The sequence below is a fragment of the Elephas maximus genome, chromosome 12 (assembly GCF_024166365.1).
Source record: "Elephas maximus indicus isolate mEleMax1 chromosome 12, mEleMax1 primary haplotype, whole genome shotgun sequence".
Classification (NCBI taxonomy): domain Eukaryota; kingdom Metazoa; phylum Chordata; class Mammalia; order Proboscidea; family Elephantidae; genus Elephas; species Elephas maximus.
In genome coordinates this window covers 59,298,546-59,321,088 of record NC_064830.1, presented here as the reverse complement: position 1 = coordinate 59,321,088, position 22,543 = coordinate 59,298,546, and the positions used below count along the sequence as shown (strand labels likewise).

The 22,543-nt window shown below is 57.7% G+C and overlaps 3 protein-coding genes across 10 annotated transcripts; 1 reads left to right on the top strand and 2 right to left on the bottom strand.

Moving 5' to 3' along the window:
• Positions 1-4,718: 4,718 nt before the first annotated feature.
• On the top strand, positions 4,719-8,343 carry ECI1 (enoyl-CoA delta isomerase 1). Its single transcript, XM_049905009.1, is given in 7 exon segments — positions 4,719-4,755; positions 4,838-4,965; positions 5,606-5,758; positions 6,510-6,631; positions 6,718-6,896; positions 8,182-8,239; positions 8,241-8,343. Coding segments are annotated over 7 exon segments (780 nt in total).
• DNASE1L2 (deoxyribonuclease 1 like 2) lies at positions 7,768-12,555 on the bottom strand. Of its 5 annotated transcripts, none has more exons than XR_007519624.1 (9): positions 11,851-11,940; positions 11,411-11,776; positions 11,213-11,301; positions 11,034-11,117; positions 10,853-10,953; positions 10,631-10,743; positions 10,254-10,505; positions 9,721-9,844; positions 7,768-9,161 (listed from the first exon to the last, which is right to left on the bottom strand). XR_007519624.1 is itself a non-coding variant. In XM_049903749.1 (8 exons), exons 2-8 carry the CDS (start codon positions 11,759-11,761, stop codon positions 9,791-9,793), a joined length of 1,044 nt encoding a protein of 347 aa, XP_049759706.1. In that variant the 5' UTR covers positions 11,762-11,776; positions 12,473-12,555; the 3' UTR covers positions 7,768-9,790. The 5 variants fall into 5 exon arrangements, 3 of the variants coding, with proteins under 3 accessions (XP_049759706.1, XP_049759705.1, XP_049759707.1); XR_007519625.1 differs by having other exon boundaries at positions 7,768-8,313; XM_049903749.1 differs by lacking the exon at positions 11,851-11,940 and adding an exon at positions 12,473-12,555 and having other exon boundaries at positions 7,768-9,844.
• A 242-nt stretch (positions 12,556-12,797) lies between these two features.
• On the bottom strand, positions 12,798-22,464 carry E4F1 (E4F transcription factor 1). 4 transcript variants are annotated; one of them, XM_049903746.1, is made up of 14 exons: positions 22,275-22,464; positions 19,758-19,909; positions 18,682-18,784; positions 15,940-16,133; positions 15,740-15,860; positions 15,482-15,634; positions 15,204-15,331; positions 14,641-14,871; positions 14,330-14,435; positions 14,004-14,221; positions 13,622-13,820; positions 13,387-13,526; positions 13,244-13,306; positions 12,798-13,155 (listed from the first exon to the last, which is right to left on the bottom strand). In XM_049903746.1, the coding sequence occupies exons 1-14, from the start codon at positions 22,429-22,431 to the stop codon at positions 12,802-12,804; spliced, it is 2,319 nt and encodes a 772-aa protein (XP_049759703.1). In that variant the 5' UTR covers positions 22,432-22,464; the 3' UTR covers positions 12,798-12,801. The 4 variants fall into 4 exon arrangements, with proteins under 4 accessions (XP_049759703.1, XP_049759700.1, XP_049759701.1 ...); XM_049903743.1 differs by having other exon boundaries at positions 15,204-15,373; positions 22,275-22,462; XM_049903744.1 differs by having other exon boundaries at positions 14,330-14,438; positions 14,659-14,871; positions 15,204-15,373; positions 22,275-22,462.
• Between the last annotated feature and the right edge of the window lie 79 nt (positions 22,465-22,543).

The window sequence follows — 22,543 nt, the reverse complement described above, 5'->3', positions numbered from 1 at the left end:
GCACGGGAGGCCGGAAGCAGCTTGGGAGGGATGGAAGAGGGGCCAGGGTCAGCGTACCGGGAGGCCCCGGGGGGTAAGGGGCGGGGTCTGGGGGCTAACGGGACGCATGCCGTCCGCAGGGGTCCGACTCCGGGGAGCGACACTCGGAAGGGCTACCACAGGCGGCGGGGCGGGCGCGCCGCGCGCCATGAGCCACCGGGTGCTGGCGGAGGCAGGCCCGCTGGCAGGTAAGGCGGTAAGCGCTCCGGGTTTCGGAGGTTGGTTTGGGGCGATACCAGCAGGTGGCACGGTGCCGGCTTCCTGCCTGTTCATGGGCCAAGGAGGGTAAAGGTAAAATTCGACAAGGCCACGCGGCCTGCCCCGGCGGTAAAACTCATCAGGTTCCAGACCCAGAGCTCGGTTTTAGTTTCCGTTGCATGTAGACTTAATGGTTATCACACTAGGTGTGATAACTGTTTGCATGGTTTGTTTCCCAATTCATTATGAAGATAAAAAGATTTTTGTTTTTAAAATTTGGGGATGGGAACCTTTAGATTATTAAATTGAAAATAAATAATTGGACATATTTTGGAATAAAATGCTTTCAATTTTCTGACTCCCACCTGGCACAGAGCCCAGGGTGTTTGATCAGTTGGAGGCAGGGGCCACAGAGGAGGAAGCTCTCTTAACCTCCTGGCCTCCTCAGAAGAGATCTTCGAACTCTTAAGTCTTGAAGCTGGATGGTTCAAGATAAACTGCTTTCCCCTCCCAGGAGGACTCCAGAGCTGTGGTGAGGAGGCGTGGGAGGTGCTTCCCCAGGCCTCCCAGCACTGGGGTCTCAGCCTTTCAAGATTGGGACCCTGCTGTAGGATGGTGGGGGTCACCATCCTCTCTACACAGGGCTGCAGCCTCAGCCGTCCTCCAACATCCCCTGCCCCACCCTACAGAGTAGAACTGTGTTCCTTAGGGTAGTTCTGTCCCTATTCCCTGAGAAAAACCTTATGTTGTGAAATGGAAATACTAAGATCCAGTTAGCATCTTAGAACATCTCGAGGCGGGAATGATAACAGTGAATGAAGTGCCTTAAAAGTGTTTATCAGAGTGCCATAGTTAAGCTGATTTTAGATTCAGCTCGATACTCCATTCATGAAGCAGCTGTTTAGTGCCCAGTGTGTGCCAGGGACACAGCCACTTACCTCATGGTATTCATGCTCATCCAGATTCCTTTGAGTTGACTCATATTGACCGTTGGCCTCTTTACCTTTCCTCCAATGATTTCTGGAATCCTGCCCCAGGAGGCTCCTCTTTGCCCAGAATAATAAAGGCACAGTGTCCACCAGACTTCAGGGTGTATTTCTGAAACTTCCCCTCTGTCTTTGTCGTCTAGTGCTGCTATAGCAGAAATACCTCAAATGGATGGCTTTAACAAACAAATTCTCACACAGTCTAATAGGCTAGAAGTCCAAATTCAGGGTGCCAGCTCCAAGGCAAGGCCTCTCTCTTTTGGCCCTGGAGGAAGGTCCTTATCATCAATCTTCCCTTGGTCTAGGAGCTTCTCCCTGCAGGAAGCCCAGGTCCAAAGGATGATCTCTGCTCCCAGCACTGCTTTCTTGGTGGTATGAGGTCCCCATGTCTCTCTGTTCACTTTTCCCTTTTATATCTCAAAAGAGATTGAGTCCTGCCTCATTAACATAACTGCCACTAATCCCATCCCATCAACATCATAGAGGTAGGATTTACAACACATAGGAGAATCACATCAGATGACAAAATGGTGGACAGTCACACCACACTGGGAATCATGGCCTAGCCAAACTGACACACGTATTTTGGGGGACACTGTTCAATCCATAACACCTTCTGAACCAACTTAGGGGATCTCATTTCTGGAAGTTTTAATTGTTCGTTTCTTACACATAACTATATATGTCTAAAGAAAAAAAAATATATGTCTAGGTAGTTAATAATGGCCTCTTCTTTATGTCATAGGTTCCAAAAGAGTCTGTTGGCCTTCGAGACTCTGTTCTGTTCCTGGGGCATTGTTTGCATTGACCACCCAGAGACTTCCGAGGTCATCAGAGGCATGCTTCTTACATAAACGATGGTGTTTATGAAGCCTTTGGCTTCTCCCCTTGGGTCAGGAGGCCAGAACAGGTGACCAGAGCCAGCAACTGCTATGTCCCTGAGGGCTGGCCCCATCTGTGCTGTTTTCCCAGCCTCCCCAGCACCAGGTTCTGTGCCGGCCACTTGGGGGCACTCTCTGCTGGTGGCAGAGTGAATGATGGACCCAGAGGAGCTTGTAAGAACTTCTGTCCTTAAACGGGAGTCACTGGGTAGTGCAAATGGTTAATGCACTCGCTACTAACCAAAAGGTTGGAGGCCCGTGTCCACCCAGAGGTGCCTCAGAAGAAAGACCTGGCAATCTACTTCTGAGAAATCAGCTACTAAAAACCCTATGGAGCACACTTCTACTCTGACACACGTGGGGTCTCCATGAGTTGAAATCTACTCCATGGCAATTGGCTTTTACTGTTTTATCCTTAGACAAGTGTGTTCCAGAGCACCCCAAGCTGTCCCCATTAGAGGTTCTTCTTACACATCTGGTCCTTAGATGTTTGTCACAGCAGAGTCCAAAAACTTGTCTTTATTCAACCCTCAAGCGAAGAAGCCGAGGCCACTTCCTTCTCCCACAATGACAGAGGACATGCTGCCTGAGAAAAAAGACCAGCAGAGAGGAATTGAGCACTTTGATGAAGTACAACATGAAACAGCACAATAAGCTGGTGATGATGTAAAACAACGACAGCAAACTCTGCTAACCATCCTTTCAGAAGAGGTCAGACCCCAGATTCGGGGGACACAACCTTTGCTGGCCCTCCACAGGTGTCCTCACCCCATGGGGCAGAGGACAAAGAGATGCTTGGTCTTTGCCCAGAGTGGAATGACAGGGCTGACATCAAATCAGGCTATAGGTTTGATTTTAATTTTAATGAAAACTTCTCTGTCTGTGGAGGTTTGTGTGTTGCTCTGATGCTGAACAGGTTTCAGTGAAGCTTCCAGACTAAGATAGATTAGGAAGGAAGGCCTGGTTATCTCCTTTTGAAAATGAGCCCATGAAAACCCTATGAATTACAACGGTCTAATCTGTGACTGATCATGGGGATGGCACAGGACAAAGCAGCATTTCATTCCACTGTGTGTGGGGTCCCCATGAGTCGGGAGCCGACTCCACAGTCCCCAGAGACAGGTTGCAGCCTCTTAGGGTTTTTGTGTTTTGTACTCAGTGGCCTTGTCCTCTCCAGGCTTTTCCCTCTTTACACTGTGGTTCTCAAACTATGTGGGGAAGAAATACCTTGAGCAGAATACAGAGGAGAAAGAATATGTCCTTTTCTGATCCAAGTTCATTTTTATCCTTTCCTGTCTCAACAAAAGCGTATTGGACTGTACGCACCACCCTGCTCCATGGGGTGAAGAGAAAACCTTCTGGACTCCTCTCTGCCGAAGGCTGCCAGGCCCTGTGGAGTTGAAAAGAGTTCCGGATGTTTCCTTCACTCTTAGTATGTTCGGTTCAGAGATAGCATTTACCAACAGGCACCTGTCTACCTTCTCCTTTTAAAAAAAGAAAAATTCAAAACTGTAGAACCAAAAACCCACTGTCATTGAGCTGATTCCCCCTCACATTGCCATTGACTGAATTCCAGCTAACAGAGACCCTATAAAAAAAAAAAAAAACAAAAAACAGAGACCCTATAGGACAGTAGAACTGCCCCATAGGGTTTCCAAGGCTATAATCCTTACAGAAGGAGACTGCTACCTGTTTCTCCCAAGGAGCAGCTGGTGAGTTCAAACCACTGACCTGTCAGTTAGCAGCCAAGTACTTTAACCGCTGCGCCAGAGGGGTGGGCAAATCTGGCCCACATCTTATTTTTGTAAATAAAGTTTTATTGGCATACACTCATGCCTATTCACTGACACATCATCTGTTACTGCTTTAGCACCACAGCAGCAGAGCTGAGTGAGTAGTTGTGACAGCGATCTTATAACCTGCAGAGCTGAAAATATTTACTCCCTGGCCCTTTACAGAAAATGCTTGCTGAGCCCTGGAGTAGAAGGTCCGCAGAGGGTAACCAAGATATTTTGATGACATGGCTTTCCCTTTGGCCAGTTTAAATGGACAGCTTAGCAGACACCCAGACACCCATGCAATTTAAGACAACACTTTTAAAGTGGGTGGGGGACCAGTGGAACCTTTGGGATCTTATTTGGAATTAATATATGATCACCTTGTTCTTGTTTGTTTTAAAACATTTTGTTCACTGAAATGGAACCAGATGTAGTATATTCACACAACAGGATATTTAGTCAGCTATAAAAGGAAAATGAAGTTCTGACTCATGCTACCACATGGATGAAACTTGAAAACATTACGCCCAGTGAAATAAGGCAGACACAAAAGGACAAATTGCGTGATTTAATGTACATGAAATGTTCAGAGTTGGTAAATCCGTAGAGACAAAAAGCAGAGTGGTGGTTGCCGGGGTCTGGGGAAGGGGAAGTGGTGAGTGGCTACTTAATGGGCACTGGGTCTCCTTTTAGAGTGGTGAAAAATTTGGAACTAGAGCAGAGTGGTGGCTATAAGACATTGTAAATGCACCAAATGCCATTGAATTGTTCACTTTAAAATGGTTAATTTGATATTATGTGAATTCACCTCAGTTTTTAAAAAAGAAAAGTCAGCCATGTGGTCCCCCGTGGCCGTGCGGCTCCCTTGGCTTTGTGGCTCCCCTCCCCATGGCAGTGCTGACAGTGGCACTTTCCCACTGCTGAATGTGGCCTCTCATGTTCACTTTCTGGTTAGGGGTCGCTGTTTTGAAATTCAAGAATCCTCCTGTGAACAGCCTCAGCCTGGAGATGCTGATGGAGCTAGTCATCAGCCTGGAGAAGCTGGAGAACAATAAGGCCATCCGTGGCATTGTCATCACATCTGTATGTGCACCTAGTGTCCATAGGTCCCCCCATGCCCCAAAATCCCCAAAGTGTAAATCCATCACTTAGTCCATGTCCACAAGCAGAGGCTGTCTGCACCAGGGTCTGCTGTCCGCACGGGTGGACAGTCAGGCAGCCCCGCCGGGAGGCTGTTCTCCATCCAGGCGGACACATTGTGGGGCCCCAGCCCAAGCCTGTGCAGCCGGCAGACTGTTCCCTAGAGGGCCTGCAGGGCTCCAAGCCCCCACCCCGCCCACTAACACCAGCAGTTGCGATGAGGAACCCTTACTGGGCTTTCCCATGTGACTGCCCCGGGGCCATTTCCCCCAGTCTGTGCCCTGGCCAGATGCCCAGAACTCTGCATACCTGACCAGTGCCCTCAGTCCCCACCTGCAGGCAGCTTTTCCATCCTAGTTTTGCCCAACCCCCCCCCCCCCCCGCCGTAGCCATGTTGGGACTGGGTCACCTGCAGAGCACACATGCCTTCCTGGCCCTTCTCCAGGCTGTGGTCACACCTGTACATGGCCCAGGGCACAGTCAGCCCCTCCTTCCACACCGTATCCCACAGCACCATCTCCCACTGGCACAGGGCCTGCAGCTCGCCTGGCCATTTGAGGGTAAATCATGCCCACGTCCAAAGGAAAGGCCCGGCATCTTCGCCACCAGCCTGGACCTGATGGAAATGTGTGGCCAGAACCCAGCCCACTACGCCGAGTACTGGAAGGCCGTGCAGGAGCTGTGGCTGCGGCTCTACCAGTCCAACAAGGTGCTGGTGGCTGCCATCAACTTGAGTGTTTGGGGGGCTCGGCCTGCCCACAAAGGGAAGCGGGCAGTCAGGGAAACCCTAACGGGCAAACTTGCCATGATAGACCAGCATGGCATGGTGAAAGCGGGCTGCCTGAGGGGTGACTGGCTCCTGGGGAAGGGGCAAGGCTGGCCGGGCAGAGGGCACCGTGGGAAGGAGGGGGCCCATGTCTTGGAAACATCTCTGTGGCCTTCCTTGGGGAGGGGAGGCCCAGGGACTGGAGGCTAGGGTGACCCCCGCAGGATGCAAGGATATCTGGGAGGAGGGGAGGGATTATAAGAGAGTTAGGGAGACTCAGGGCCTGTGGCACAGACAGAACGCAGGGGCCTAGAGACAAGGAGCCACCGACACTGACTTACAGTCTCAGGCTGGAGCAACGGGTGCAGGAGACAAGGACACAAGGCAAGCTTGGGGTCCCAGGACCTCCGGAGGGGCTGGCCACAGGTACAGCTGTGGCCACATGGGGCAGAACTTGAAGTGCTCCCCCAGCTCTTTAGCATCTGGACCGAAGGTCCAGAGTGGAAGTGATTGCTTCCCTAGTGTAGGGGTTACAAGAAGCATAGTTTTCTGGCCCTGCAGCTGGCAGCCCTCCATACTCAAGACAGTATGAGTACAGCCCCCTGGGGCAGCCAAGGGCTCACGCCACCACAGCCAGTGCTGGGCACCCCGGCAACCCCACCTCGAGCAGGGTTGGGAGTAGCTGCACCCCAGAGCCCAGTGGTCTCGCCTGCCCCTGCAGGGAGCCTACCCCACAGGAGAGTGCCTGATCCCCCTGACCTGTGACTACCGAGTCATGGCCGACAACCCCAAATATACCATCGGGCTGAAAGCGACCCTGGTGGGCATCGTCGCCCCTTTCTGGTAAGACCTGGGCAGTGGGACCACGGGCTTGTCCCCAGGCAATGAGCCTAATCTGGGGTCCTACGCCAGTGGTATCTGCCCTCCAGGTTCAAGGACACACTGGTGAACACCTTCAGGCACCGCTCCGCGGAGTGCACCCTGCAGCTGGGGCTGCTCTTTCCGCCCACTGAGGCACTCCAGGTGGGCATAGTGGACCAGGTGGTACCCAAGGAGCAGGTGCAGAGCACAGCCCTGTCTGTCATGGCCCAGTGGATGGCCATCCCAGGTGAAGCACACAGGGGAGGGCCTGGGGCACTGATGGGAGAGGGAGCCCCTCCTCCCCTCCCCACCTCAACTGCCTGGGGAGACCAGGAAGTCCTCATGCGAAAACTTAACTGTGAATGGCCGGGACTGCTCATAACAGCAGAGGGCTGGGAACGACTGTGGAGCCCCTGGGTGGTGTAAACAGTTAAATGTTTTACTACTAACCAAAAGGTTGGAGGTTCAAGTTCACCCAGCGGTGTCTCAGAAGAAAGGCTTGGTGATCTACTTCTGAAAAATCAGCCAGTGAAAACCGTATGGAGCACAGTTCTACTCTTAACACATGTGGGGTTGCCATGAGTCAAGTCAACTCAACGGCAACTGGTTGGGGGCAGGGCAGGAGTGGTTCAGTGGTAGAATTATCACCTTATATTCGGGAGACCTGAGTTTGATTCCAGGCCAGTGCCCCTTATGCGCAGTCACCACCCATCTGTCAGTGGAGGCTTGCATGTTGCTATCATGCAATGATGCTGAACAGGTTTCACTGGAGCCTCCAGACTAGGAAGAAAGGCCCAGCAATCTACTGCTGAAAAATCAGCCATTGGAAACCCTACAGAGCACAGTTGTACTCTGACCCACGAGTTGGAGTGGACTTCATGGCAGCTAGTGGTGGTGGAAATAGCTGCTCGTCTGTTTACAGAGACAGAGCTGGTTAAGTAAATTAAGACATACTCCAGGGATCAGCAGACTTTTTCTTCAAAAAGCCAGGTAGAATTTTGACTTTGGGGTGCCGTATGGTCTCTGTCCATTGTAGCTCGAAAGTATGTAAATAGATAGGCGAGGCCGTGTGCCGATAAAACTTGGACACTGAAATTTGAATTTCATATAATTACCACATGTGACAAAGTATTATGATTTTAATTTTTTTCTCAACCATTTAAAAATGGAAAAGCCATTGCAGGCTGTACAAAACCAGGCAGAGGCAGGTCTGCTGACTCCTGGTACAGACAAATGGCGGAACACCAGGCACCTACTAACTATGTTGTCAAAGTGCATTTCATGACAGGGAGAATATTCTGGGTAATACAGCTGAGTGAAAATAATAGGTTCAAAAGGCACTTTTTACAGTAGCATCCTCTCTGTTTACAAAAACAATCAGTGGGCCACTGGAAACAGATGGTTTTCATTGTCTCCTCTTGATCTGTATTTTCTGAATTTTCTGCCTGAGTTTGCATGTACACTCTTGGCAAGGTCCAGCATGAGGCTGCTGCCCCTGGAAGCAGGTTTTCACGCAGCCCCATTATCTGTAGATCATGCTCAGCAGCTGACCAAGAGCATGATGTGGAAGCTGACCGTGGACCACCTGGTGAAGCAGAGATGCTGACATCCAGTTCTTCGTCTTCACCTCCCGAGACTCCATCCAGAAGGCCATGCAGACATACCTACAGAAGCTCAGACAAAAGAAAGGTTAAGGTCAGGGCTGCCTCAGTGGGGTCTTAGCCAGAGGCACCCCTCCACGGGCCCTCTGGCTCCAGGGGGCTTTAAACAAGGTATTTTTCCGTGTAAAAGGTACTTCTGTTTGTTTTGGTGATCTTCCTGGAAGACCTTGGTCTCTGCCACCCAGTGTCCTGAGGCCTTCACCACCCACACAAGTGCTTTTTCTGCCTGGCAGGGTGGTGGAGGATGGTGACGTCCCAACCTGGCTGTGACGCCCCAACCTGGGAATCATGAGGGGCAGGCGGGGGCCCTGAGTGCTCTTCCTGCGAAGTAGAATCGTGAATAAAGTTCTCAGGACACCCCTCCCCGCCCTCCGGGCTGTCTGCTTGCTGGTGTGGGAGGCCAGGTGGCCCCCACCCAAAGCTCCTGGCTACCGCTTTCGTTCATTTGCATGAAGCACATCCACAGGGACCCAGGGAAATTTAGGGACGCAGAGGGGATGAGAAGCATCTCTTGTTGGAAGGGGTTCTATGCCGACCATTCAAGGTCTTATTCTAGAAAGGCTTTGTAAGAAAGAACTTGTCCAACCCTTGAAACAAATACTTTTTCTCCCATACGATTCAAGCCAGTCCCCAAATCCTGTTTCTGAAACGATTCTTTGGTTACCAAAGATGAGACACTTCAAAAACCAGGAACACACCTTCTGTATCCCACTGAAGTGTGAGAGATTTACGCAGGGACCAAGGCCACCCTCCTGCACCTGGCTCCCCAAACGCCCCAGGGCAGTCAGTCAGCTGGGGGAATGGTGGCAGCCTCTGTGGCCTACCCCTTCGGTACTGGGCAGGGCAGGGCCCTTGAAAGGGAAAGTTGCCTGAGACAGGCCCAGTGACTGAGCACTGAGCCCACCCACCTGCCCACCCCACCCAGTACAGGGTCTTGGAGGCAGTTACAGTTTGCACAAAGAAAGAACCAGGAGGGCACTCCAGACAGGCTGCCATCTGGACCCAGCATGGTCTGGGGGTGGCTGTTCTCAGCAGGACATAAAATAGGCAGACCAGGCTGTCCCTGTCCCCTAAGGGGGCTGGGACCACAGACCCACTTGTCTGCCAGGCTGAACCACAAGCTCAGAAAGGCTGAGTCCTAAGAAAGGACATGGAGGCTGGGAGCGACCTGTTTGCACCTGGCTGAGAGTGGCATTTATTGAGCATGCGCACTGGGCCCTGTGTGAGGATTCCTCACTATTTATAGTCCTATGAGGTAGGCATCACGTCTCATTTTACAAACGGGGAAACAGAGGATCTGAGTGTCCCGTAACGTGTCCGTGGCCGCTTGTCCAGGCTGTGGATGGTAGGTGCTAACACCCAGGCCTGGCTGGCCCTGCCCCGTGGTCTTGCTGGGGGGTAGCTGGCTACCCTGAAAGAGCTCCCAGGGGGCTGTCCCAGATGGCCGGAGTCTGCAGTCCTCTGGACAGGCCTTGGGCTGTCAGCTGGACTTGAGGGTCACCTCCACAGGGAAGTGGTCACTGACGGCGAGAGCCTGGATGGAAAGGCGGGATGGGGAGAGCCTCAGGGGCCTGGCGGGGCAGCATCCCCACCCCCACCACTGCATTTTCAGGGAAGGGCCTTTTGAGCAAGCAGGCCACCCATAGACACCCTGCTTGCTGGTGGGCCCCCAAGTAGTAAGGGAGATGCAGAGACTTGGCAGCCCAAAGCCCACCTCCCCAGAATGTTCTCCTCAGCTGGGACTGAACCTCAGGGGCATTTTCTGTAAACCTTGGAGTAGGCAGGCATGCCCCAGGCACCGAGACCAAACCCTCCGCAGAGAAGCTGAGGCTGGACACTGGTCAGACCGGCCCTGGGTGCAGGGAGCTGTCCTGGCCTGCCTGTGCCCGCGGAGCACCACAACCCCAGGACTGGGCGCCCCGCCCCAGCTCCCCAGCACTTGCCTGAGCCTGGTCCAGGCCGAACTCTTCCTGGAAGTCGTGCACAGCGGCCGACTGCGGCTTCAGACTCCTGCGCAGGTGTACGCCGCAGACCACAATGCGATCGTAGGCACAGTCTGTGTTGCCCACCGTGGTGTCGGCACTGTCTGGGATGAGCCACTTGAAGACCTCGCTGCTGCGCAGACGGATGGCGGCCCAGTCCTGCGCCCGCACGTAACTGCAGTCGGCATTGAAGTCGCCCAGGAACAGGATGTCCTGCCAGCGCGCAGAGCCTATCAGGGTCGCCCGAGGGGCCGTGGAAATCCCCATCTCCACTGCCCAGGCCCTCAGGATGCGCCTGCCTGGGACCCCAGATTGGTTGGGTGGAGGTGGGAGCTTACATCTGTGCCCCACTTGTCGATCACGTCCAGGTACACGTCGTAAAGAGCGTCGATCTCCACCACGGCGTGGTGCGGCGCGGCGTGTAGTGGGACCAGCACGAACTCCTTGGCTGCTGCAGGGAGCGATGGATGGGCGGTCAGAGGCCGGGGCGGGGTCTGCCAGGAGGGGCGGGGCCGGCAGGGAGGAGAGGAGCTTGCGGGAAGGGGCGGGGTCATCCTCACCTGAGCTGGGGGCTGAGAATTTGACCACGAAAGGCTCACGGTTGAAGGCGTCCTCCAGATCTGGGTAGTGGTACGTATCCACGACAGACACCTTGTCGTCCCTAGGGCACAGGACGGTAGGCGCACTGGGGTGGTCTCATTTGGCCCCACGCGCTCCCTCCCCGCGGCCCCGCCCCCTCACCTGTACACGAACAAGTACATTTCTTTGTACTGGTCACGACCCAGGGGCTCGCTGCTCACGAAGTTGTAGTTGTGCTTGGACACTCTGCGGAGGCCCGGGCCAGACCCGGGGTCAAGACACCGGGCTGACGCCCCGGGTCCCGACCAGGGGATCGCAATGCGGGGCCCCGCCCAGCACACCTGTTTATCTGCTCCATGAGTGCAGACACGGCGCTCAAGTCCGGGTCTCGAACCTCCTGCACCAGCGTGATGTCATAGCCAGCCAGGATCTGGGGGAGGGGCCAGCAGGGCGGGTTTGTCTGAAGGGCCCACTATGCTCTTCCCTGTGGAATCGGCTGCGACCCCGCCCCTTGCCCCGCCCCAGGTCCCAGGCCTCACCTGCGCGATGACTATGATGCAGGCCGGGTCCGACACTTTTGTGTCGCCGAAGCTTTGGATATTGAAGGCTCCAATGCGCAGCTCCGCGGCCCCGGCGGCGGCCCCAAATGCCCAGAGTGCAGCCAGCAGGGCCCAGGGCCCGCGCATGGCGCGGAGCGGGGGGACTGGAAGGAGCCGACAGGCCCGGTGAGCGCAACAGCAGAGGGATACAGCGACCCACACTCCTGCCCGGCGCGGAGAACTCGGGGACCGGGCCGAGCCTGCCGCTCCGATCCTGGACTGCGCAGAGGCTCGTCTTCCACCTGCACTCTCGCTGGCTCTCCAGGGCGATGCGCTGCGCTCTCGGCCCATGGCCGTCCTCCCACTCTGCAGGGAAACTGAGACCTGAACAGAGGGACCCCGTTCCCACCCACCCCGGCTCCGCCCAGCCCGACACTCACCCAGGGCGTAAATGGGGCTGTGCCAAAGGGTCAGGATCCGGATCTGACTAGGGTCCGGAACAAAGCTGAGGGCAGCCTGTAGCAGTAGACAACCGCGCGGGCTCGGGTCCCACAGTAGCTCTGGCGCAGGGCCCGGGCGGCTATTTGATGCCCTGGCCCAAGGAGGGGCCAGGCTGCTAGGTCCCACCCCCTCGGTGGAGCTGGGCGCCAGGGCTCCAGGTTCCTATTTTCACGGAGGCCAGGAGGGCAGGGAGTCAAAAGATCTGAGTCACGCCTGTTTGAGGATGGGGATGCGGAAGTCCCTGCCAGCCCCCAAGGGCTGTGTCAGAAATCAGGGAGAAGGATCAGCCAAGTCCACCAACCGAACCTAACCCTAACCCCTAGAAATTAGGTCCCCTAGAATCTGCCTCCTTGAGCTGGGTAAGGTGGAACAATCAGGAGAGGCCAGCCCCGTTCCTGGCCCCCTCCTTACAGCTGCTCCTCCTACTCCATCCATACCTCAGGTGGAAAGCAGAGCGGAGCTCTCTCTCCAAGGCTGGCTCTGGCCACCCTGCAGGTTCTGCAGATCCGGGATCAGGCCCAGCCCCACCGCAGCCCGGGGAGCAGCACCCCTTCTACCCACCTTGGGAGGCCTCGAGAGCTCTTTGTAGGGCAGAGCAGGTGGGAGGATGCTTGTCAGGATGCCAGCATACCTACGCACAACTGCCAGCCCCACCGGAGTCCTGGGCGGGCAGCCAGCTTGTGAGGTTGCTGACTGGCTCTGGGAGAGCTGGCGTGGCAGCTGGGGAACCTGCAAGGGCAGTGGCTGACACCCCGGGGCCACCACTGCCTCAACATCACAAGCTGTGGGTTTTTCATGTTTTATTGTAAAGCAACAAAAACTATTTACACCCCCACATCCTCGCCGTGCCGTCTCCTCTGCACCTAGGCCCTGCCCTGGCGGCAGCCCTGCTACACGATGACCGTCTGCACCTCGATCTGGCCCTCTGGTGAGGCGATGACCAGCTCGCCCGCGTGCTCCAGGATCTCGATGTCTTCTGATGCCACCATGGTCACAGTGGCCTGCTCAGCACCCTGGGCGCCTGCACGGGCCGTCAGCATGGTGCCCTCACTGATGGCCGAGGCCAGCGTCATGGCCACCTGCTCAGTCAGGCTCTCAGGGGTGGCGATGGTGATGGTGTCAGCAGCAGCCTCGGTGCCCACCCCAGCCTGCCGATCCATGGTCATGTTCTGTACAATGATCTGGTGCCCAGCGCCAGCCTGGTGTACAATCTGCTGCACCACCTTCATGATGTGGCTGTCCACCTGTGGACAGGCGGGCACACGGTAGGAATTCAGCCCAGGGCCCCACCAGGGAGCGGGTGCCCCTCCTCACCCTCTGTCCGCCCCTCACCTCTGTCTGGGTGCCCTCAATGATCTCCGTGGCTTCGCTCGTCTCTGCGTCATCCGCAGTGGCCTGGGCAGAGGGCAGAGATCAGTGTTGGCTGCCCCTGAACTCAGCCCCGGCTCCACCTGTCCCACCTGCCCCACCCTCACCTCAATGATGTATTCCTGGGTGTCTGCCACCATTGATGAGAACTCCACCAAGACGGTGTGCGGGTCCTCGGTCAGAACAGTGGCTGTGGCTGCGGGGTTCTCGGACACCAGCACCTCCTCCACCTCCAGCAGGCAGCCCCCTGCCGGATGGGGGAAGCACAGTCAGGGCCCAGCTGGCTCTGTCCCCGCCCCCTTCCTCGCTGGCCCCCCCACACACACCCGCCCCAACACAGACCTTTGGTGCGAAGGTGCCGGTTGAGCGTGCCATGCTCAGCAAAGCCACGGCCGCAGCGGTAGCACTTAAAGGGCTTCTCGCCTGTGTGATGCCTCACGTGCCGTACCAGCGAACCCTTCTCTCGGAAGCCACGGCTGCAAAACTGGCACACATGTGGCTTCTCCTCCCGGTGTGTCCGGAAGTGCACCTGCTGAGCATTCTGCGAAGACCAGCTGTCAGTGCCAGCCTGCTTCGGCTTTTCCCACCCGCCTGTGGAGGGACCTGGGGTGGCCCAGGGTGAGGGCCCAGGTGAAGGTGGAGGCTGGGGGTGGGAGGGCAGGGGCAGGGGCCCAGGGTCAGGAGAGATGGTACAGGCACTAGGTTCTGCAGCCAGAGGGCCCACCTTGGTCTTGTAGCACTTGCCACACTCGGGACAGGGGTAGGGCCGCTCGTCTGAGTGGACGCGCCGGTGGCCGCGCACGTGGGCGATGGTCTTATAGAGCTTCCCGCAGTCCCCACAGCGAAAGCGCCGTTCATGCACATGCACCTCCTGGTGCTTCTTGAGCAGGTAGGCCTTAGGGAAGGCCTTGCCGCACTGTGCACACGCAAACGGCCGCGGTCCTGGGGATGCACATGGCAACGGCATCCTGATCACTCACTGCCCACAGACGACCCTAAATCCACTGCCCACGGACCCCCCTGGCTACCCACTGCCCTCCTACCACCCACCTGCATGGCCCCGCTTGTGGGCTTCCAGCGTGGCTGCTGTGGGGAAGGTCTCGCTGCACTGAGGGCACGGGTGGGCCCTGGGCATGCCTGCAGCCTCACTGACCACCTGCTGGGGGACCACAGGTCACCTCCACACCATCCTGGGTAGGCCCCGGGCTGGCCCCAGCAGTACCGAGGACAGCAAGACCCACGGCCCCACCCTCAAACACTTCATCATAGATGGTAGGTAAATGGATAAATGGACAAAGTCACGGCAAGGCTGGTAACCACGGGAGGGATAAGGCGCCCGGGCTGGCCCGAAAGGAGCACACCTGCAGCGCAACACCTACTGTCTCCACTTGCTCCACAGCCAGCAGCGGCAGCTCTGGGGGACTGTCTCCCAGGGCCTGGAGACTGGACTCAGCAGAAGGGGCTGGCTCCAGGGCGGCCCCCTCCTCCCCTACTACCCGCTCAAGAACGATGCCAGAGTTCTGCATAGCCTGGTGCAGCAGGTTCTCATGGCCACCCTCGCCAGTACAGAGCAGCTCCTCGGGGTCAGGGGGCTGTGGGCAAGGCAGAGGGAGGCAGGCTGACCAGGTAGCCCTGCGTACTGCACCCAAGCCACCCGCCTCAGAGCAGACACACACCAGGCCCTGGTGGACCGGGGCCTTGGGCTCACCTCGAGCCTTCAGACCCCAGCCCCCACCCCCAGGCCAAGGGCTATCACCCCCCCTAGCCCCCAGCTCTGGGCCCAGAGCTGTCACGCCCCAGCCCCCACCTCAGGGCTCAGGGCTCTCAACCTCCAGCCCCTACCTCCGGGCCCAGGGCTGTCACCCTCCCCAGCCCCTACCTCCAGGCCTAGAGCTGTCACCCCCGCCCCGCCCCTCAGGCTTACCTCCGGGCCCAGAGCCCTCATGCCCAGGGGCAGCTCCTGCATCTGCACGTGGACTTCGTGGATGACGGTACCCTTAGCATCTGTCACCAGGTGAATCACGGGTGATGTCTCCATGGGCTCACCTGTCACTGAGGACGATGCAACCGTCCCCACACTGGCACCACCTGACCCTTAAAGGCACAGCCAAGTGAGGCCTTGAAGAAGCCCTGGACCTGAACAGCCCCAGCTGCAGCCAGGCCCAGGAAGGGCTGCCCCCAGGGAGTGCGGGCCCCACTGACCTGCAGGCCCGTCCTCCTTGCCACCGGCCACATCCTTGTTCACGCTGAAGCGGATTTTTTCCGTGCATGGGGTGAGAGACTTCAGGTGGCGGGTCAGCGCACCCGACTCCCGGAAGCTCTTCCCACACTTGGCACACTTATAGGGGCGTTCATCTGTGGGGAGAATGGGGTCAGCACTGGGGCGGGAGAGGCTGTACCTGACAGACAGGGGCCTACCTCATCAGGGCACACAAGGCACGGGCCCTGCTTGCCGCTCACCCGTGTGCCGCCGGTGGTGCCGGATAAGCGAGCCCTTGGTCCGGAAGGAGGCCCCACACAGCTTGCACTCGTGGTCCTTGCGGCTGCTGTGGGTGACCATGTGGGCCTTGAGGATGCTGCCCTGTGGGGGGACGGGCAGCGCGGCTCAGGGCACCTCCGGTTGGAGGGGGGCCACCCCCCAGGCCCCACCCCAGGCTCACCGTCTTGAAGGTCTTGCGGCACAGCATGCACACGTAGCGGCCCTCCTTGTTCACCAGCAGCTGTACCTGGGCCGGCTCCCCCTCCCCAGCAAGCCCCAGGCCCTGGTTGCTGGGCCTGCCTGGGGCCTCGGCCACCTCGCCGTCCCCCCGCTCGGCCTCAGCTGCCACTATGACCTCTTTGATGTGCCCGCTGCCTGAGAAGAGGTGGGGTGCCTGTCACCTTCCACCTGAACACGGGGACCCCAGCAGACTCTGCCGCCTCCACAGGGTGCCTGGGAGGCTGCTGGCAGCTGTTGAGCTGTCCGGACCCACCCAGCCCCACCGTGGAACCCACTGCCCTGGGCCAAGCCCAGACCCAGGCAGCACTGGGGAGACTCACCACAGACACCCTGAGAGGCAGCCAGGGAACCGCTCACCCCCAGGTCACTTGGAAGGCCAGAGCTGCCAGAACAGCCCCAGGCCCCCTAGATGTGTCCAGGGGGGAACACCCATCATGAGAACAGACGCCCTACATCCCACACCAAGGGCACTGAGGAGCAAGGGCTAGATGTTTGCTTGGCTGACAGAGGGAGTGCTGGGTGCTCTGGGACAGTGATCAAGGCAGCCCATCACGGCCCTGCCTGGCCCACTGCCAGGCTCCCTTCAATGTAGAAGTTGCTTCGGAGGGCTCGCCAGCCGCCTCCTGGGAGTGCCAACACTGCCACACACCTGGACGAAGCTTGGAAACAGAAGCTCGGCTTTGGCACTTCTGATGGGTGTTGTGGAAACACAACAACGTGCAAAGCTGAGCTGTAAACACACTTCGCAGTCTGCTCGTGAGAGTGACGGAATGGAAACAGCTGTGAAGCCACTTTTCGAAACCTCCCCATCGCTAGCATCTGGTTTTGACAAGCCATTCTCTCGGAAAAGAATGATGGCGCCGTGGCTCAGAAACAATTAAGGGCATCTCTTGCCTGAGTCCTGCCTGGCACACTGAGGAGACAGGACCAACACCTCCAAGTCCCGCATCTTCCCTCTGTCCCAGAGCCATCTCTCACCAAGGACAGAAGCCTCTGGCTGGTTGCGGCCAGAGTGGGGTTGTGGCAGAGTAGGCAGAAGGGGCAAGGAAGGGAGGATGGGGCTGCCCATGCGGCCAGAAGACATGGTCTGTTTCCAGTAAAAGGCAGGCAGGCCTGCAGACGGTACCCAACCACTCCAGGCATCCACACACAGCCCCCACAGCCCCTCACCAGCAAGGGCTGAGCCAGGCACACCCTGCCCCACACTGGAGGCCAGGGTGGCAGTGCAGGACTCTGGTTTCGTCTTTCTCTGTGTAAATCTAACTGGCGTGCCCAAGAGGCACATCTAGGGCATCTGAGAGGTCTGCGAGGGGGAAAAATCCCATGGGCACCTTGGGAGGAGCCCCTGGAGCCAAGGGGAGCACCTGGAGCGGCTGCCGATCAGGGTGGTGGGAAGGGCCCAGGTGACCAGAGGTCAGGAGCCAGTGATGCTGCCTGGACCATAGACTCATTTTCCCAAGTGACACCACCCGCCCAGAACCAGAGGGCCACATCAGGACTGCAGCATGCCCCCCCCCCGCCACAACAACATTCCTTCCCTGAGTGACAACACATGAATGTCTTCTGCTGCAGGAAATGTCGGAGAAGGACAGCATGGGGATGACGACACGTGTCCAGCCACCTCCCTGAGGCCGGCCTCCTCCAGTCTCCTCCCCTCTTTTCCTGCCACAGCCTTCCCAAGGGCTTCCCAAGGCCAAGTTCTGCCTGTTGCCCAAACCCACTTCCTGCCCAGCTGCCCACTCATCCACCTGCCCAGGCCCCTGCCCAGCAGGCACCCCAAGGAGCAACCATCCCTTCCCAACTTCCTGCCGCATAGGACCAAACCATGTCCCACTGGCATCTTCACACCTGGCCCCAGGCCTGGCCACTCACACCTCCTCAGAGATAGCCTCGCTCCCTCCACCTCCCAGGCCCCACTGCCTTTGAAATGTCTTCCCTGCACACCCCTAACCTGGTCTCCTGTTAACGAGAGTCTGACCCTTGCAGCTCTCTCATGACACCCCCTCTACCACAGCAATCAACGTGGCACTTCATTTAAAGTATGACAAAATAAGCCATCAAAGAGACCTGACCTAGCATTACACGTTCATAAAAACCTGGGAGAGTCAAGGCAGGAATGATCTCCCCACGCCAGAGTTGAGAAGGAGTGCAGGGCAGATGAAGGCCAAGACCAGCCAGAGTCTGGCTGGGCTGGAGAAGAGGGTGGCGCTGTCCCTTCCCACCGCTGGTAGCCTCTAGGTCTGCACCAGCCCTCCAGAGCCACCTACCAAGGGTAAGGGGTGTGCTCGGCAGAGTCCAGGTGGGGGCTGGCCAGGAGGCAGAGAAACAGAAACCAAGGGAGTGGCAGAGAGTGGGGGCAATGCCGGAAGGACCAAGGCAGACAGGCTGGGGACGAGCAGCAGAAGTGCTGCCAGCTCATGATTGCCCATGAAGTTGAGGTGCCCTGGTGCCTGGCTGGGCCCGACTGCCACTGGGCCACATGGACGCTGTGAGAAGCCACTTTACCCAAGTCTTACCCCTCCTCCAAGGGCTGTCCCCAGGAAGGCTCACACGAGGCACCAGCCCCCTCCTGGCAGGCTGGCCCTCAGGAGAGCAAAGGCTCAGTGGTAGAGGCCTGTCCTCCAGGACGGCCATCGGGTCAGCGAACCTCAGCCTTGAGAAAGCCACTCATGGTCTCACTTACCCACAAGGTTGGATGTGTGGCCGAGGTCTGCCGCCAGAGAGGCCGCCTCCACCATGATGTGGGCCACGGTGATGGGCTCCTCTGGGGCTGGTGCCTGGACCACCTGTGACAGGAGTGGGGCAGAAGAGACTCACTGTCGGGCTCCAGAGCCCCAGAGATGAGGTGGCCCCTTTAGCACTCGGCTGCGGAGTCAGCCCATGAGTTTAGGCTTCCGTCCACATCCCTGAGCCTGACCCCAACCTGGCCCCTCAACCGAGGGTCAGCCCCATCCCCCTAACACCCACAGGGAGGCCTTGAGGAGGACTTGACCAGCAGCTCTGGGTGAGGCTCACTTGTTGTGCAAGGATAAGGCTGTACCTGTACCTCCACCTCCAGCCTCCACCAAGGACTCAGAGCGAGGGTGAAGGGCTGGAGGCTTTCCAGAGGAGGGGGCACCTCTAGAAGGGAGGAGGTGAAGAGCACAGGGTTGGAGCGAGACAACCCGGGGTCAAATGTCATCTGTGTCACACCTCTGCCAGGGGCCGGAGGCCACTGTCCTCTCTCTGAGCTCCTTGCCCACTCTGAATAATGAGGCTAAGGTGTGTTCCCTCCCATAGAAGTGTTGTGTAACTTAACCCCAAGCACATCATAAGGGCTCAGCAAAGCCAACCACGTTTATGGGGTGGCGGGGTCCCCAGGACCCTGCTTCATTGATGGGATTGCCAAGAACTAGGTGTACTGGGCAGAAGACAAGCCACCATGATACCCTGGAGTCAGAGGAGGCCCTCAGGCTCCAAGAAGGGCATGACCCCAGGATCCGGCTGTTCAGGCTGGGGCTGGAGGCTGTCAAGAAGGCCAGGCCACCAGGTCAGCCAGGAGGCCTCAGGGCACAGCCCAGCCCAGCTACTGTGGGTGGCAGAGCCCAGAGCCCCTCATCTGGCCAGATGCCAGCCCACCTGTCTATCCACATGTCAACAAGGAATCAGCTGTACAGGTCTGCCTGGCACGCTTCCTTCCCCTGCCACCAGGTGTACCCAGAGAGGGTGCGGTGCACTCTCATGAGACCTCGAAGTGGTGGCAGCGGGTAGGGTGCTCACCTCCTGGCCCAGAAGCTCGGGAGCAGCAGGGGTGGTAGGCAGGGTGTCCTGAGGGGCCCGCTGGCAGGCCTTCTGGATCTTATGTTGGACGAAATCCTCCAAGGTGGTGAACTCGGCCAGACAGCGGCCACACCTGTGCACATCGTCCTCATCTGCAAAGGGCGGCCATCAGCGAGGCCCCAGGGGAGAGGGCCTGCCAACCAGGTCCCACCATTGCCCCTCCAACCCCAGGCCAAACCCACTCATGGATGGCCACAGACCCAGAGGTCCCTTCCCTGGCCCTATCAGAGCTGCTGAGAACACACGTAGTGGGGAGGGGGCAGGGTGCCAGTTCCATCCTCAGGGTCAGTAGAGGCAGCCTGTGCCCCCAGCAGCGGGGCCCCTGGCTACCCCCTTAGACTATAGGAATCCACTGAGGCTGTCAGGCCCAAACCTCTCACTTCAGAGATGAGGGGACAAGCTCAGAGACAGAGTTGCGGATTGACCCAAGCCAGTTTGGTGATGAGGGAGGACAGGATTTAAGACTACTGCGTGCCCTGGGGCTTCAGTATCATCACCTCATCTGTAAAATGGGCCCGACCCAACCCCTGTGCTCAGGGAACAACAGGAACTCAGGGACTGATGCCCACAGCACTGGGCATGCCCAGCAGAGGTGGACAGGGGGGCGGAGTGACCACTCTTTTCTCCCCCTGACTTGCGGTGAATGTAGTATCAGGCAAAGACATTAAAGGTGGGGCTCTGCAGAGTGCCCCCATGCCATCCTACCTGAGCCCCCCACCATCAGGTCACCCAGTGTCTGCCCCAGGTCCTGTGAGAGAGACTACCCTCTCAATGTCCTCCCCATGTGTCTGGCACCTCACAGGGACCTCAGCAAACCCTGGTGGCACCTTGGGGAAGTGAAGATACTCATTCCCATTCTAGAAAAACGATTTGAGATTCAGGGTTCCCCAGCTAGTATGAGCACAGCCAGGCCCTGACCCTGCAGGTGACTCCAGACACCCTGCTGTCTGCATGGCGGGACAGGGAGATGCCCCTTTTGCTTCCATAGATGTCAGCCAGTTATGCCACCTCCTGTTCACTACCACAGCAAGGTTAAAGCCAGGGCCTAACACCTTTTAAGAACCCAGGTGGGATTTGTTGAATTAATGACTGAGCAAAGGGCCAAACCACAGCTCGGCCACAAAGGGCTGCCTGGCAGAAGGAGGTCTCCTGCAGGTGGCTCAAAGTCACAAACCAAGTGTGGAGGCACCCACTGCCCTCTTAGCTTCCAATTCCAGGAGTCTGACTCGACACCAGGATGTTCCTGTTGAAGGTGCCCCCACCACGGGAGGAAGCACACCCAGGCCAGTTTACATTCAGACAAGGCCACCACAGGGCAGGGCAAAACCTCCAAAAGAACCTCCCCCCAGGTTGGCTTGCCCCCAGTGGTACTGCCCCTCTGCAAGCTGAAATAAGTAGCCAGAAAAAAAAAAAGTTCTCTGTGGAGACAAAGGCCACCCCCAATATCACTAGCCAGCTCCCTTCCTGTCTATCCAATCTACAATCTCATGGGACAAGCTCAGAGACGGAGATCCAAGCTTGGTCTCTAAAAGCTACCACCCTGGGACTGAGCCCTGGCTGGGTCCCCAGCACTGTTCTCAGAGCTTTACCTGCATGCTCTATTCTAATCCTCACCATGGTCCTATGAAGTCGCAGAACCCAGAAGCTAACGGAGTGGGCTGCAGAGTGACCCAGTCCTAGCACCCAATCCAGTCCTGGCTACTTTTTAGCTTGGGTGACCTGATGCAGTCACTTTCACATCTCTGAACCTCAGTTTTCCTCACCCATAAAATAATAATAATACCCAATACTCAAGACTGGCTTGAAGATAAAACAATAAACGGAAAATACGTCTTTGGCACAATTAGCAGCAGCAGCCCCATTTTGTAAGAGGAAACAGGGACTCGGACAGGTGTGGTCACCTGCCCAGGATCAAAGACCTATGAAGTGGCAGGTCTGGGACAGAGGCAAAAGCTGGCTATGTGCATGGCGCTCCAGCCGGGGCTCTGCTACCTCCCCACGGGCCAACCCGCAGCCGTGACCCTGGAGAGACCCAGGGCTCCTCCTCCCTTCAGCTCCACCCCGGACCCCAGCGGTCCTTCAGGTACAGTGGGAGGGGACCCTGCTCAGCACAAGGAAGCCGAGGGGTGCTGGCCGAGGTCCCGAAGGGGGCAGGGCCGACCCCGCGCGGGGAGTGGGTTGCAAAGGTCCACACGGCGAGCGCCCCGAGCCTGGGCAGTTGTTGAGGATCTGTGAGCAGGCACGGGAGTCCACTGAGGGGCGCCCTGCAGAAGTGGCTTGTGGGTGTCTGAAGAAACGTGCGGGGCTCGTGGAGTTTTGCGGGGCCCGTGAAGTCCGTGAGGACTCCTGGTCTGGGAGGGTCTAGTCGCGCCCGCCAGCCCAGCCATCGGGGCCTCCGCGAGCCCAGGTTGAGCCGCCGCCACCCCGGCCGCGCCCGGCTGTGCCGGGCCCCGTTACCTTCCTCGCTGAAAGGCGCCGGGAGGCCGAGGAAGCCGCCGGGAGCCAAGGCCGCCGCAGCCGCCACAACCCCACCCCCGCCCGCTTCCCGCCCGGCTTCGGCCCGGGCTTCTGCCGTATGAGCGGCCGTCACCCGCACTGCCATCGGGCCCTCCATGTCGCAACGCGCTGCAGGAAGATGGCGGATTTACGACCGTGTCGTCATAACAACGAGCCGCGCGGAGAAGAACGTGAGGGAAGGACGAAACAAGGGTGGGGTGGGGCCGGTG

Excerpts from the sequence above, each read along its gene's own strand:
- DNASE1L2 (XM_049903749.1), bottom strand. The coding sequence starts at position 11,761 with ATGGGCCGAGAGCGCAGCGCATCGCCCTGGAGAGCCAGCGAGAGTGCA. Across the intron at positions 10,744-10,852 it reads ATTCTCAGCCCCCAGCTCAG|CAGCCAAGGAGTTCGTGCTG; the intron begins GTGAGGATGACC and ends CGCTCCCTGCAG. Across the intron at positions 9,845-10,253 it reads TCGGCCTGGACCAGGCTCAG|GCTCTCGCCGTCAGTGACCA; the intron begins GCAAGTGCTGGG and ends CTTTCCATCCAG.
- E4F1 (XM_049903743.1), bottom strand. The coding sequence starts at position 22,431 with ATGGAGGGCCCGATGGCAGTGCGGGTGACGGCCGCTCATACGGCAGAA. Across the intron at positions 14,436-14,640 it reads CAGTAGGTGTTGCGCTGCAG|GTGGTCAGTGAGGCTGCAGG; the intron begins GTGTGCTCCTTT and ends GTCCCCCAGCAG. Across the intron at positions 13,156-13,243 it reads TTGAGGGCACCCAGACAGAG|GTGGACAGCCACATCATGAA; the intron begins GTGAGGGGCGGA and ends GCCTGTCCACAG.